The sequence below is a fragment of the Cucurbita pepo genome, chromosome 19 (genome assembly GCF_057944985.1).
Source record: "Cucurbita pepo subsp. pepo isolate OVF chromosome 19, ASM5794498v1, whole genome shotgun sequence".
Classification (NCBI taxonomy): domain Eukaryota; kingdom Viridiplantae; phylum Streptophyta; class Magnoliopsida; order Cucurbitales; family Cucurbitaceae; genus Cucurbita; species Cucurbita pepo.
This window is the reverse complement of record NC_141816.1, coordinates 8,534,822-8,548,933: the sequence shown is the minus strand read 5'-3', so window position 1 is coordinate 8,548,933 and position 14,112 is coordinate 8,534,822. Positions and strand designations below refer to the sequence as shown.

The window sequence follows — 14,112 nt, the reverse complement described above, 5'->3', positions numbered from 1 at the left end:
TGTTAGTAGATATTGTTATTTTTGGATTTTTTCTTTCGGGCTTACCTTAAGATTTTTAAAACGTGTCTGTTAGGAAGAGGTTTCCACACCTTTATAAAGAGTGTTTCGTTCTTCTCTCCAACCGACGTGGGATCTCACATACAAGCTTTATGGAAGGTAAGAATCCAAAATCGTAGATTCATAAATCAGTATGTTTAAAGTCGTATCCTGTCATTGTTCAATTTTATGTCCTATTTTATAGGTCAAAAGTAAAGAGAAGAAGTGAAAGATACCTGAAAAGTGGTATCATGGTCAGCCCATACAGGTTGCTGCAATGAACACGAAATTCACGACATAAAAAGTAACTTATCCAATCTCTCAACTGTAATTCCAACATCATTAAATCCTGTTAAAAGTTACTTTATCAAGCACGTATAACAAGCCTAATGAATTGAAGACATGAAAACTGAAAACACACAAACAATATAGCCTTCACATGCATACCTGGATTTGGACAATCAACTCAGACTCTTCTTGAACTGTTAAAAGCTTCTTTGTTTCAGGATCCGACAAGAACAGTCGTAGAAGATTCTTAGGATCAAAATTTTCACTTGTTTTTCTCCGTGCATCTTCCCCATTGAATTATAAGTCTCATGAATCATTGTTGCGTGTTTTGGCACCCTTATCTTCTTAGACCGTCTATATTGCAGCCTGGTTGACTTGACAGTTCTCTCCTTGCTTAGAGAACTAATCAATGAATATATCCCAAAATGAGCAAGGTTATGGTTGCAATGAAATATCGTACCAAATGTAGCTATCCTAAATTGTACACATAAGATTATAAAAATTAGAGAGGCTCATTGTAATAGCTCAAGCCCACTGCTAGCAGATATTGTCTCTTTCGGCTTTCCCTTTCGGACTTTCCCTCAAGGTTTTTAAAACGCATCTGTTAGGGAGAGGTTTCCCCACCCTTATAAAGAATGTTTCGTTCTCTTCCCAACCGATGTGGGATCTCACGTTCATTTAACCTATAGGAAAGAGGGTTGTAGGAACCCATCTCGAATGGCTTCGTTCTCCTCCCCAACCGATGTGGGATCTCACATTCATTTAACCTACAAGAAAGAGGGTCGTAGGAACCCATCTTGAATGGGGCGGGTAACGAGGGAGGAAGCATGAGCAAGGAGATATTCCTCCCTGTTAGCCGAACATGTTCGAGGATGGGGCTTAAATTCTCCATCCCCATCTCAGCCCCACCCTGCCCTATTTCGACTCACCAACAAACGATCTGCAAAATGATTGTATTTACTCAATATGACAGAAATGATATAGTTGATACGGATTTTCATCTGTATATTGATTGATAAGAATGGTGAGGAAAAGGAAGTTTAGTTCATCTTACGATGATAATAAACCAAGCCACTCAACCGCTTGATGCAAGTTTCCAGACAAGATGCTCACGGTTGCTTTGTCTCCCTTCATCAATTCAAACACTCCTCGATCAACCTCCTATTTAGTGTCATCTTCATAATGAGCATCAAATGAGTCATTAATTAGAATTCCCAAATGCAGTGGAGACGCAGGTACATATAAATACTTGCATATGTATAATCGTGTTGGAAAAAAACATGAATACAGACACCAGCACAGAAATTATGGTTTTCTTAAAGATATCAAACTCTCGTTCTGTCGCGAATGACTGTATGTTTTTCTAGGATGTACACTCCTTTATTGTTCTAACAATGCTGTTGTGAATTGTTATCGGTCTGGTAAAAAGTGTCTTACTTTCATTGTGCAGGATTTCATAACAAACATAAACCTGAGTAGATGCGGCATTTTTACAAACACTTGATGTACATGGAGAAAGCTAATTTAGGAAAACTAAATGATAAAAGAGATCAGAATCGATTATAGATGAATATGATACAACTTTTGTAAGCTTTAAGCCAATTGGAAAACTATTTTCAAAATTTTCATGGTGTTTAAACCCTTCTCCTCAAAGTCCTACATAGGCGCTTTCTACATACTCCGCATTGCATAGCTAATGGGCACATTCGATTCACAAACAACATTCATAGCCATTTGAGGCACTACAAAATCCAAATAAGGAAAACCCAACTCTAAATATTCTGAACAAAACTCTCTAAGCATCACATTTGTGCCAAACCAAACAGGAAAATCACACAAAGCAAAGAAATGAGCATAATATCAAACTGCAAATACTACCTGAAGAACAGGAGGAAGAAGAAGAAGAACAGAAGAAGGATGAAGGATGCTTCTCGGGTGGCATCTTGAAAGTCCCTTAGAACTGTTCACTGGTAATTTTCTCGCCGTTCAGTCTCTGTGAATGATCTGGGTCCTTATTTTCGGTGGATTGGTAAGCAATGGGTTCGTTCTGAGCTTTATCAGTGGCTTCACAGAGCAATTCACACCCCGAAACCGGGACAAGATTTTTTTCCTTCTGAAGTTTACATGCGGGTTAAAGTAAGAGCTAGAATATAACGATGTATATATCATTATAACTTCAACTAAGACAACTAACTATGTTTAACTGACTCTACGTCATTATAACTTCAACTAAGATGTGTTTTGGAGTACTTATTCTTCCTTCAACATCAATAGTTTCGTCTCCTCATCTCACCTAATCGTTTGTCCTCTTCTCATCTGGTTGCTTGTCGTTGCTTAGCTCTCTCTTGCATCTCATGTCATTGGTAAGCTTAAATTGTTTTTCCTCGTGGTTTCTAATCTGTCCCCACCACCATGACTTTCTCTCACTCGATTTCATCTCCTTTCTTCTACAAATCTCTCTGGGTGTAACTTCTCATTGGCATCATAGATCCACATGCCAAAAAATGGACGTAACTGTGGGACACTTGCGGATAGTCGCCCTAGCTCAAACTCTTTTTTTAGTTCCCTTTGAGTTCCACTTCTCAAGGAAAGTCGAGTCTTATAAAAGACGTCATTCTACGAGGGAAGTCTCCGAGAGCCTTTGCAAGTTTATTCCAAACAAAGCAAACCCTTCTTTCTCGATCTTGGATTTTGTAGGAGATTGGACTTAAAAGCCATTAGTTACTAAAAGAATCATTTAACTAATAGGGAAAATAACAGAATAAGTGGACCCCACATCACACAGGCTGAAGGGAGAAACGAGAAGCCATGTGTCACGGTGATGCTTGTCCAAGTCACCATGCATCCCACTCTGATTATCCGACTCCATGACATGAGGAGCCAGTATTTATTAAAATTACCTCAGAACCCTAATCCCCCTTCTCCTTAGTCTCTTCCATTCCGATCGGAACGAACCCTAACACCCTTCTAACATCAACAAGCACAAAATCCCCTTTTCATTTCTTCCTCGTCTGAAATCAAATCATCAATCATACTATTTCAACCATGGTATCCGAAATCCTTCCCCACAAATTTCCCTCTTCCTCCGATCCCCATTCTCAGCCCACTGCTTCTCACTCACTTGCAGTCGCCACTGATTCATCTCTGCCCAACATCACGCAACCCGTCGTCCATCGCAAATCCTCCACCGCTTTGTCCTCGTCATCTTCGAGGGACCGCCACACCAAGGTCAACGGCAGAGGGCGCCGTGTCCGCATGCCGGCTCTCTGTGCCTCTCGCATCTTTCAGTTGACGTGCGAGCTTGGCCATCGTTCTGATGGTGAGACCATCGAGTGGCTTCTCCGTCAGGCTGAGCCCTCTATCATCGCAGCCACTGGTACTGGGACTGTTCCGGCTGCTCCGATCTCCACCGTTTCTTCGGTTATGGCGTCGTCTGCTCCGTCGGTTGCTTGTAGGGTTCAGCCGGTGGCAGTGGCTGCTGCTGGTGGGCAGGGAATGTTCGGGATGCCACCGCCGAGCTGCCGTTTGAATTTATGCCAGCCGGCCGGGATGGATTACTCTAATGGCGGGGATGATTACCGGTACATGCCGTTCACTGCGCTTCTGTTGCAGCCGGCGACGGCGGACGAGGCGGAGGAGAGACATGAGGCGGAGGAGATCTTCAGAGAACAATAGAAAATTGAAATGATCAAACAGAACACAGACAGCAGTTTGAAATTGCAGTATGGAAATCTTACCCTTTTTCCAGCCCTTCTTCGGTCACCTTCCTCTCATTCTGGTTATGGCTAGAATTTGTAGAGGCATGAAGAAACTGTATAATCTTCTACTGCAATGGAAATTCATCTTTTTTTTTTTTTTCTTTTTATTGAAATTTAAATATCTTCTCTGGCTAAACTGATTGAATGGACCCACCATTGTCCACCTGGTCTTACAATATATTCTCAGTGGGGCATGAAATGGGGACAGTTCAGGAACATTCCTGGCATTGGAAATTAATTATTTGAACTTTTTTTTGTCAACTAAAATAAAAATTTTGTAAAAAAGGAACTTTCAGTTCAGGTTGGGATGAGTTTTGAAACCTCAAACATTCTTCATCAAAGTATATCATCCATCCCTGTGAAAGAACCCAGTCTTAAGGGAATTCATATAATTTTTCATAGAAATGCATTTGATCAAGAGCAATAATATTACATCTGTTGAGCTTGTAATTCAAGGGTTAACAAAGTGCAAGAAGCCAGCAAATTTTATTAATCTATGTAATGTAAAGTGGTGAATATGATCCAGAGGAAGACAGACCGAGTTTCTCAAACTTATTAGTAAAAAGAATGTGTCGCAAGTCTTCTCAAAATTTAAAGAAGACCACGACCACCAGCAAGGGGAAAAGCAGGAGAGGAGACGTAATGCACCTTTTGCTTAGAGTTTCAATGCTTGGATCCAAAAATCCACCATCTCCTCCTCTTTCTGTAGTCATTTGATTGCTCATCTGCAACTGAGGAAACATCCGAGTGAATATATGGAGCTATGAGTTATGGAATTGAGGAAATTGAAGAAATGAACCTTACATATAACATATGAGTGATAAGTATCAAGCAGCTAAGTTCACTGTGAATAGAAGACTAAAAATAGTTACCCCGTTGAGGATAGATTGAATTGTAATGCACCTCTGCCCAAAAGCTCAGGAAAATGACTGCATATTGCACAGAGGAATAGTAAGTGAAGCTCTTTACAAACAAAATTACATACATGTAACATTGATTCACGTTCCTAAATGTTGGAAATCCCCCCTTTTTGATCCGAAAGATAAGGGTTTTGTTTATTAGAAAGAGATACTGTTTTTGCAGTACACAGGATATAATAAAACTGGAAAACAGAGCATGAATGAGTATTCACAGACCATTTTTCTTCAGTCAAATTTACGGAATTGCAAAGAAAAATGAGAGAGTTGAGTTCATACCTTGTTTTTTCTTCTGGAAATTAGGGATGATCTCTATACAACAAGTTTCCTTGAAAGAAGCCATAACGAATATCTTAACGCCATACTGCAACATAAAACGGTCATCAGGGGACATTTTGCTTTACTCATAAATGACAAATTTCTCAAAACAATAAGGTAGAAAGGGGGAAGGAAGAATGGAGGGAGGAAACATATTCTCGTTTTGGGGGGTTGGGGAAGGAATGAACAGAGTTCTTAAACGACATAAGGACATGCATTTTTCATTTCATTTTCATATCAAGCTAGCTACTTTATTCAAGTAATTGACATGATTGGGGATCACTGCATGAACGAACAACAAACATATTTTAAACTTCCAACACTATCTAGAGAAAACACTTCAAAGCCGGAGACAAGATGATGCGGTGACCGTACCCAATCTGCAGCTGCCTGTAGTGTTACATGATCACCCCACTCACCACTCCTGTAAACATTTCAAAATAAGGATTATCCAAATAAGATTAGAAAAGGAGGATGAAAAATAGTGAAATAAATAGAAGTCAAAATACATGGACATCTTTTCCAAATAATCATCGTATCCCATGGGAACATATCCCTCATAAATCTCCTGGTGTGACTTGAGCTGGTATGGAAAAAAAAGACACATAGAAAACCATGATAAGTAGTCAATTATATGTGGAAGATACAAGGTAGTAAAGCTATGAGCAACAATGACAAACCTGATTCACAACATTTTCTCTCACCAACTTGTGGCGTTCAGATGTTCCAAATAGTTGATCTGATAAGGCACGGAACTGAGAATCGAAAATGATATGAGTATGTCAGGTAATCCAAACTGTTCAAGTGTGACCAGAACCACATGCCTGAGAAACAACTGACCTGACAGTTACCATCCCCTTTAACCTTTCGTTCAACAAAATCATATACCTTCAACCTAGGATTGGAAAGGCAGTGGACAGACATTACAGTTAATACCCAAAATCCAATGTTGAACAAAAGAGAGTTTTTGAGATATTACCTATCCAGCAACCTTTGATGATCTGAAGTTACTTCATCAATTGGAGGAATCTCACCATTAGTTCTTGGGACATGCTGCACAATCACATGAGAAGTTTTAAGTCAACTTTGTAGTAGACAGACAAACCTATGGATAATACCATGCCACATACATATGTTAGCACAGATTGGAAAAGAACTAGAGATCAGCCTTTGAAAGCATATTGTTTGACAAGATTCCTTGGTTCTCGTCCAAACAATTAAATGAATAGTGAAAATCATAAGTGAGCATGCTGGGAATCAAGAATCAGTAATAGCGGGAATGATCATGTCGATGGTTCACAGAGAAAACGTCTACCAAATGTTTATTCCAGTGCCCATTTCAGTCTGACAACACACATGAACGAATGATGTAAGAATAGTTCAAAATATTCCAAACTAATTCCCAAAAAGAAAAAAGAGAAGCACCTACGGAAATCATAACAAAATATTTCCCAATCAAGAGGAGAACAATTCCAAATTCTAACCAGATATAAAGTATTCCTAGATGTCAGCAGTCACAAGTCCCTGCAAAGAAGCATGCTCCATACAAAGTCTGACATACATTGATCGCTCTTAAGAGGGAATATTTTCATCATAATGAATCTATAATTTATTTCAACTACTACACCAAAATAAAAAAAATGTAATTATAGAAAATCTCACAGGCGCTGGAATCATTTGATCCATTTTCCAATCTACTAGATTCTCATGCCCGTATGGAAAGTAATTATCTTCATGACTTGGACTAGAACATGAACTAGAAGGCTCCATAGTTTCAACTTCATCTTCAACCGACTCATTTTCTGCAGATTGTAAAAAAAAAAAAAAAAAAAAAATTGTGCGCACTTGTAAGGATCATTATCACACATGTATAGGGAAAGAAGAATAATGCAGTTAGTATTGTAACAATCTGAACTGTAGTTTCTTGAGGACCGATTGTTCCAACCCAGCGCAAAATTAGATGTTTGGGAGGGCTCTTCTGCATTTGAACAGCCCGAGGCCTCTGCGATTTCTAATTGGGTAAACTCCTCCTGAAGAGTGTGTGCAATAATCTCATCGTTCTCCACGTGGTTAACTTCATTATTGCAACGATTTCCATGATAATGGTCATCGAAATTAACATCATGTTGTGCCATGTCATGAAAGTACTCGGTACTATAGGATGAGTCCCCATTGAAAAGACGAAGACCCCACCTAATGGCATCGGAATCATAATCGTTCATAACTATCTTCTCGTCACAACTACTAAAGTAATGGTAGTTTCTCCTCCAGAGAAGTAGCTGTTTGACAAGTTTGCAAAATGCCTAACCCAACAACTCCTACCTACGAGGAAAATTATGAACTACTAGATTACAAGCACGAAACGAGATCAATAACCAATAATCAATAATCAATAGAACATCAAGTTCTCGTGGATATTTCGAAACTTCCTTCAAACTGTACCTTCTAAGATCCAAGTCTTATAAACAAAAATCAAATACGAAACATATTTTGATTTTGATCTAAACGAGAAACGCCTCTATACATTTATAACTTCGAATGCGGATAAAAAAAAAAAAAACCATGCAAACCAATCCAAAGCTTTCAAGAGTGGATAAATCAAAATCAAACAAACAACAACAGAACTCGTATAAACAACAACAAGGATATAACGGCAACTGAAAAACGAACAGAAGAACGATTAAAGAACCAAAGCACTTGGTCAAAGAAAAATAAGAACCTTAAGACAACGGCGGATTGGATCAACGAATCAGTTGCATATCAGAAAGTGAAATTATGACATTAAGCATAAAAACAAGCACTGACCTCCAGTTCAATCAAAGGTGAGAGCGATCAACGAGGTTGAAGAATGAAGTTTCTTATCGAACTGCACATTTAAAGAAGCGTACGGATGCAATAGAGGACGACGACAAAATTTTACAGTTACTGTGCGGTTAATGCGTTGTGATATTACCAACGTTCAGGCACATGTCTATAAATTCTATATTTTATTATGTTATTTATTTTTTATTTTTTAGCACAAAAATTAGTGTAAACTATGCGCACTAACTCTTTTCAATTACCATATGTGTCGGTATAAACATTTCAACGGTTAGATCGTGATTTTAATTACCATATGTTATCTAAGAAACTTTAAGAATAATTAAAAATTTAAGAAGAAATTAAGAAAAATAATTAAAATATTAAACCATTCAAGTAAATAATTAAATTAGTACAGTTATGTTTCACATTTATAAAATCGATTACACCCACAAGCATCACTACCGGTGTACATGGTCCGGATTGAGTTGGGTTGAAGGATTTTTTTTATCCAACCCAATCCAAAATTTTTCACAACTCAGTTCTCCGGTCATCAAATGTTAAATAAAATAGGATAAAATAATAAAATAACAAAATAATATAAAAAAAATTTAAACAAAATAATAGAAAGAAACATGTATATAACAAAATAATACAAATTAAACAAAATAATAATAATTAATAAGAAAGTATTTTAAATATATTTTATATATTTTTATTTGGCCCGGTTCAATTGGAAGGTCACACAAACTCGAAATCGAACTGATTTAGTTCGGATTCAAAAAAATGAACCCAACCCTATCCAAAATACTAATCCAACCCAATTCAACCCTTATAGTTTGGGTGGTTGAACATTCTTTTATCCACGAATATCTGAAAAGGGTAAAATGGGTATACTCAAAAAATTATCTTCCATTTATATAAATTCTAGATTATAGGTGTTGCCACTCAAGTAAAAAAAATAAATAAATAAATAAATGCAATTTGAAGCATTTATTGGTTCCCAATACATTATTTTCATACTATGACGTGGCAATGACTTGATTCTTGGAAGTTTTGCCATGGTTAAAAATTATTTTTAAAATGATTATTTATTATTTTATCATTTATTGTAATTCATATGAATAATATTTTAATATCATCTTGTGGGTTAGCTATCGCTATTTAAAAAAAAAAAAAATTCAATTTTAATATTGGAATGGAGAAAGTAAACTAATTTTGATTAAAATAAAATATTCAAAAAAAGTAAAATTGAAATGGTCACTCCAACGGTCAATTTAGTAAATTAATCTCGTCTATATTTCGAGTATATCGTTTATATAAGTGTATTATTTTATTATTATTTTGAATATATGATATAAACCAAGAGACATCAATCATACAATATACTTCAATGAAGATGTGAAGAAAAGGTTGTCAAAATTATCAAAAGATGTTTCAATTCATGTTACATTGAAGAAGAATGAAGTTTGATTGTGGTAAATTTTGGGTGGGTTACAATTTAGAGTTATTGTATTTTAAGACTTTTTATTTAATTTCGGTTACATTTACATCATGGCTAATTATGGCCAAAAGTATGAATGTTACCACTCTTGTAAGGAGACTTTGTGCTTTTCTTTAGCCAATGGCTAAGTTTATGGCTAATGTAGTTTAGGTTGCATGAGTTTATGGCTAATGTAGTTTAGGTTGCATGATTAGCCAATAGCTAAGTTTATGGCTAATGTAGTTTAGGTTGCATGTAGAATCATTCAAGCTCGACATAATCAATCTTGCTTGTGGAGTGATTCGAATCTCAAACAAATGTTTGAGATATTTGATCAACAAGAATCATTCAAGCTAGACATGATCGATCTTGCTTGTGGAGTGATTCGAATCTCAAACAATGTTCTTGCCTTGAGATATTCGATCAACAATGTAAGTCGAATCTTAACAATGTAAGTCGAATCTTATTCCCCTTGTAGTTGATTCCTTATCTTATCAGTATATCAATAATATAATATATCAAACAAAGTTCATTTAAAAAACGAAGAAAAACAAAAGTATTATTATGTATATTGTAATGTTAAATATGACTGTTTACAATTAGTCAGCCTCCTAGTCACAGATGCTTATATGGAGTTCTTCAAAAGCCAAGAGAAAGCAAGCGGACTATCTAAACAATAAAACCACTTCACTGCTAACAACTATGATGAGCTTATCAACTTGTTAAAACAAGAAAAAGAAGAACAGAAGGGAAAAAAATGGATTTAGTGCATGGAAAAGCAGCTGTTCTAGCCACTTTTATCTGCACAAAAACAGAAGCATATGTTACAGGATTATCATCTACCTGGCACTTGAAATCGATCGCCCAAACTCGTTAACTGTTACTTCAATCAGCACGTTTTCAAAAGCTTTGGTGCCGATAAACACGAAAACCAACCATTGTTTCTATGTCGAGAATCTATGGTTTTTCTATCATTCCATGGCTCCGCAGGCTTGGGAGTTTTTGATGATGTAAGAGTTTCCAAGGGAGCTTGTGAGTTTCCCGTTTCTGTCCATGCTTCTGCAATCTGGCTAACCATTTCCAAAATATTGCTCATCTTTGGACGATTCTTCGGATTTCGAACAAGGCAACGGTTCGCTACATTCGACAGCTTATATGCAGATTTGATGTGTGATTTCCCCTTCAGCTTTGGATCCAGTATGAGCTGGAACTTCTTTGTGTCTGACAGATATGGCCTTACCCATTCTAAAAGCTTCTGCTCGCTCTTTGGACGGTTTCGGTCTATGGGGACCCTACCAGTTATGAGTTCGTATAGGAAGACCCCATAGCTCCATACGTCGGTCTTGGATGTGAGACGTCCAGTCTGAACATACTCAGGAGCTGCATATCCCATTGTTCCTACAATCTGGTGTGCATTGTTGTCATATTTATTGAGTGCTAAGAAAACACAAAAAGTTCTAAACAAAACTACAGCATTATGATTCTTGTCAATTGGAACTAGTACTTTCGTATATTTGTTACAACTCTGAGATAACTCTGTCCAATATAGCAACTCAAAAGCCAAAGCTGAACTCTACAATGACAATCCTATTAAGCACCGTGGTACGAGTTCCAGACAGTGCAGCATAAAAAATTGCTCACGAGCGTGTCAGATATTTATCTATGTGTGTGCTCATGAGCGTGTTTGGTTTTTGTGGTCGGAATTGAGCAGTATTCGATTAATATTAAGTAAAGGGGGTGGTACTATTTGAGCATACCGCTGTGGAGACATGAGTAAACCCTTCTGGAGGTCCTAGCCTGGCGAGTCCGAAGTCCGATAGCTTCGCATTCCATTGTTCATCCAGAAGAATGTTTGAAGATTTGAAATCCCGGAAGATTATCTGCAAAATTCTTCAGGGAATAAAGATACATGACCCAAAAGCCCAGGAAAAGTTGCTTACACAAAGGAAGAAAAGTACCTGAACATCTAATTCTTCATGAAGATATGTTAGTCCGCGAGCAGCATCCCGGGCAATTCTTAATCTCATGGCCCAGGAAAGAGTTGTCTCTCGACTCGATAAATGGTCCAACACGCTTCCATTAGCCAAAAACTCATAAACCAGTAGACGCTGTATTCCTCTTTCGTCGTCGTCAGCACAGTAGCCAACCAATTTAACAAGGTTTGGATGTTCAGCAAATCCAAGAAAATTCACTTCTGTCACCCACTCCTTGTGACCCTGCAAACAAGAGGGCAGAGACTCAATATGCAAACGACTAATCCTGGGATGATTTCTTGTGATCACGCAAAATGAAAATCATTATGTAACAGCCCAAGCCCACTGCTAGTAGATATTGTCTGCTTTGCCCCGTTGCGTATTGCCGTCAACCTCATGGTTTTAAAACGCATTTATTAGGGAGAGGTTTCTACACCCTTATAAATAATGTTCCGTTCCCCTCTCAAATCAATATGCGACCTCACAATATACCCCTTTTGGGGCCCAGCTTTCTCGCTGGCACATCGCTTGGTGCTTAGCTCTGATACCATTTGTAACAGCTCAAGCTACCGCTAGTAGATATTGTCCGCTTTGGCCCATTACGAATCGCGTCAACCTCACAATTTTAAAATGTGTCTACTAGGGAGATGTTTCCACATCCGACCTCACAAGAAGATTATAGTATGTCATTAGTGTATTTTCTATAATCAATTCAAAAGTAGCATGTAGTTGTTCGCCATACAACAGTTAGGTTTAGAACATACATTTGCCAATGTAGTATATGAAAGCCATATATGATGCATTCAGTAATGAAGATTGTTTCATGTAAGTTATACTCATTAAGACTTACACATGAATACAAGAATACACTATATCTTCCATGACAGTATGCAAAAAAAACTCTATAAAACCCACCAACATTCTTTATCTTCCATGGAATTGCTAATGCACTTTGCTCAATAAGATATTTTCAAATGAAAAAGAAAGTTAAGTTAGCCTTAACCTTTGATCAAGACTAAAGCTTGCTACTTAATATCACAAGACAGAAAGCTTGCCTGCAATCCTCTTTTACCAAGCTGTTTGACAGCAACTTTTATTTTTTGAGATGGATCGTCTGCACTCTTGATTATCCCTCTATAAACGCATCCAAAACCACCTTCTCCAACCATAAAAGTTCGACTGAAATTTTTAGTAGCTGATTTGAGATCGGACACGGTAAAGACTCGGAGGTTGCTAGCTCTTTCAGACATGCTTTGTATATAATTTCTCCTTGAGGATTCTGAGCTACTGTTAGAAACATTTTGTGAATTAAGTTCAGAACCAGATCTACCAGCTTCAGCCTCAGTGTTCGTGGAATTAGTGGACATAACCGGTGTCGTATTCGAGTTCATTGGTTTATCCCTCTTGTCACAAATACAAACTGAGAAAAACCAACGCATGCCTCCTGAAATCAAAACAATGACTCTTCAGGTACTGATCTAAAAGTAGCTCAGAATCAATCTGGATATCAAACAGGAAAAATCAACTACAAGTCAAAGGAATGGATTAAAAGAACATAACAAAATGTTCAACAATCCAAGCCAAGCCTTGATTTCCAATCTCAACAATGCTTCAAGCACTAAAATACCCACAAACTAGATCACCATCTAATTGGAAGAAATGTCTACAATTCTCCCATTAATAAAGAAAACAGAGTCCACCGAATTCCAGTTCCTGCACCTGCTTCAAGTTTCTACTCTTCATGATAATCCAAATGATAAACCAGTTCAACGCCCAAGAAAATAATCAATTAAGAAAACAGCACTTCTATTCAAATCGGCCCATCCGTTATAACAAAAAGAAATACGCGTCTAAACAGAACATGTGAAGATATTCAAAAAGAGAACAGCACCACAGATTAATAACAAAAAGAAAAAAGATCAGAATCAGAGAATGGAACCTTTTACGCTTTTCATAGGACTGCAAGAACCATGAATTCAAACTAATTTGCAATTCAGGAAGAAACCCCAGGGGGGAAAATGCCCAAATAACGTAGAAAACTGTGGAACGATAGAAGACGGACTCGGCAATGTTTTGAGAGTCTTCACACGGAAGCTATAAGTCAATCGGTCAGGTCAGCTAACGAACCGAGATTAACGAACGGGCAATCTGATTCTACGGTGCATAATATCATTTCAATAGCAAGTGATTGGTTCGGGAACTAGAATTAACAGATGAAAACGACAATCTTAATTAAGAAATGAAGAATGGCAGGGAAAATTGAAGGCGAGGAGTTGAGAAACATGGGCAAAGTCAATAGATGAGGTTCGTGGAAAGAAGTCACTGGGAAGCGATAGCAATTCTTAGGGCCCGCCATGGCTGCAAATGGGGTCCTCTAGAACCAGAATTGAAGCCGCGGAAGGAGCCAGGCAACTGCTTCACCAACCCCAAAGCCAAAAAGTTTCTTACCTTTTCGCCATTTTTTGAAGTAATGTGAACATGGATGGGATTGAAGTGGATTCCATCTTCGGCCGTGATCTTTCCCTCTCTGCAACTCTGTC

At 37.7% G+C, this 14,112-nt stretch overlaps 3 protein-coding genes across 12 annotated transcripts; 1 reads left to right on the top strand and 2 right to left on the bottom strand.

Moving 5' to 3' along the window:
• Positions 1-271: 271 nt before the first annotated feature.
• Positions 272-8,243, bottom strand: LOC111782058 (OVARIAN TUMOR DOMAIN-containing deubiquitinating enzyme 12). 8 transcript variants are annotated; one of them, XR_015414464.1, is made up of 16 exons: positions 8,123-8,243; positions 7,230-7,639; positions 6,980-7,122; positions 6,297-6,370; positions 6,158-6,212; positions 5,998-6,072; positions 5,827-5,900; positions 5,693-5,741; positions 5,279-5,363; positions 4,955-5,011; positions 4,731-4,813; positions 4,062-4,303; positions 2,203-3,983; positions 1,379-1,499; positions 484-1,264; positions 272-385 (listed from the first exon to the last, which is right to left on the bottom strand). XR_015414464.1 is itself a non-coding variant. In XM_023662835.2 (12 exons), the coding sequence occupies exons 2-11, from the start codon at positions 7,537-7,539 to the stop codon at positions 4,746-4,748; spliced, it is 984 nt and encodes a 327-aa protein (XP_023518603.1). In that variant the 5' UTR covers positions 7,540-7,639; positions 8,123-8,243; the 3' UTR covers positions 4,161-4,303; positions 4,731-4,745. The 8 variants fall into 8 exon arrangements, 5 of the variants coding, with proteins under 5 accessions (XP_023518603.1, XP_086976270.1, XP_086976271.1 ...); XR_015414463.1 differs by lacking the exons at positions 272-385; positions 484-1,264; positions 1,379-1,499; positions 2,203-3,983 and adding an exon at positions 4,404-4,438 and having other exon boundaries at positions 4,161-4,303; XM_023662835.2 differs by lacking the exons at positions 272-385; positions 484-1,264; positions 1,379-1,499; positions 2,203-3,983 and having other exon boundaries at positions 4,161-4,303; positions 6,980-7,119; positions 7,233-7,639.
• LOC111782059 (transcription factor TCP11) lies at positions 3,370-4,178 on the top strand. Its single transcript, XM_023662837.2, has one exon. It carries the CDS (start codon positions 3,370-3,372, stop codon positions 3,997-3,999), a length of 630 nt encoding a protein of 209 aa, XP_023518605.2. The 3' UTR covers positions 4,000-4,178.
• A 1,888-nt stretch (positions 8,244-10,131) lies between the features above and the next one.
• LOC111781046 (serine/threonine-protein kinase PCRK1) lies at positions 10,132-14,112 on the bottom strand. Of its 3 annotated transcripts, XM_087120344.1 has the most exons (6): positions 13,896-14,112; positions 13,512-13,666; positions 12,628-13,016; positions 11,558-11,815; positions 11,357-11,479; positions 10,132-11,004 (listed from the first exon to the last, which is right to left on the bottom strand). In XM_087120344.1, exons 2-6 carry the CDS (start codon positions 13,525-13,527, stop codon positions 10,489-10,491), a joined length of 1,302 nt encoding a protein of 433 aa, XP_086976470.1. In that variant the 5' UTR covers positions 13,528-13,666; positions 13,896-14,112; the 3' UTR covers positions 10,132-10,488. The 3 variants fall into 3 exon arrangements, with proteins under 3 accessions (XP_086976470.1, XP_023517211.1, XP_086976471.1); XM_023661443.2 differs by having other exon boundaries at positions 13,512-14,112; XM_087120345.1 differs by lacking the exons at positions 13,512-13,666; positions 13,896-14,112 and adding an exon at positions 13,204-13,491.

Coding starts and splice junctions, on each gene's coding strand:
- LOC111782059 (XM_023662837.2), top strand. CDS start 3,370: ATGGTATCCGAAATCCTTCCCCACAAATTTCCCTCTTCCTCCGATCCC.
- LOC111781046 (XM_023661443.2), bottom strand. Junction 11,816..12,627: donor TTGGTAAAAGAGGATTGCAG/GCAAGCTTTCTG, acceptor TCTTGTTTGCAG/GGTCACAAGGAGTGGGTGAC. Junction 11,005..11,356: donor TTACTCATGTCTCCACAGCG/GTATGCTCAAAT, acceptor AATGCACACCAG/ATTGTAGGAACAATGGGATA.
- LOC111782058 (XM_087120147.1), bottom strand. CDS start 7,539: ATGAACGATTATGATTCCGATGCCATTAGGTGGGGTCTTCGTCTTTTC. Junction 7,123..7,229: donor GTCCTCAAGAAACTACAGTT/CAGATTGTTACA, acceptor TTTTACAATCTG/CAGAAAATGAGTCGGTTGAA. Junction 6,371..6,979: donor ATCAAATGATTCCAGCGCCT/GTGAGATTTTCT, acceptor GTGATTGTGCAG/CATGTCCCAAGAACTAATGG.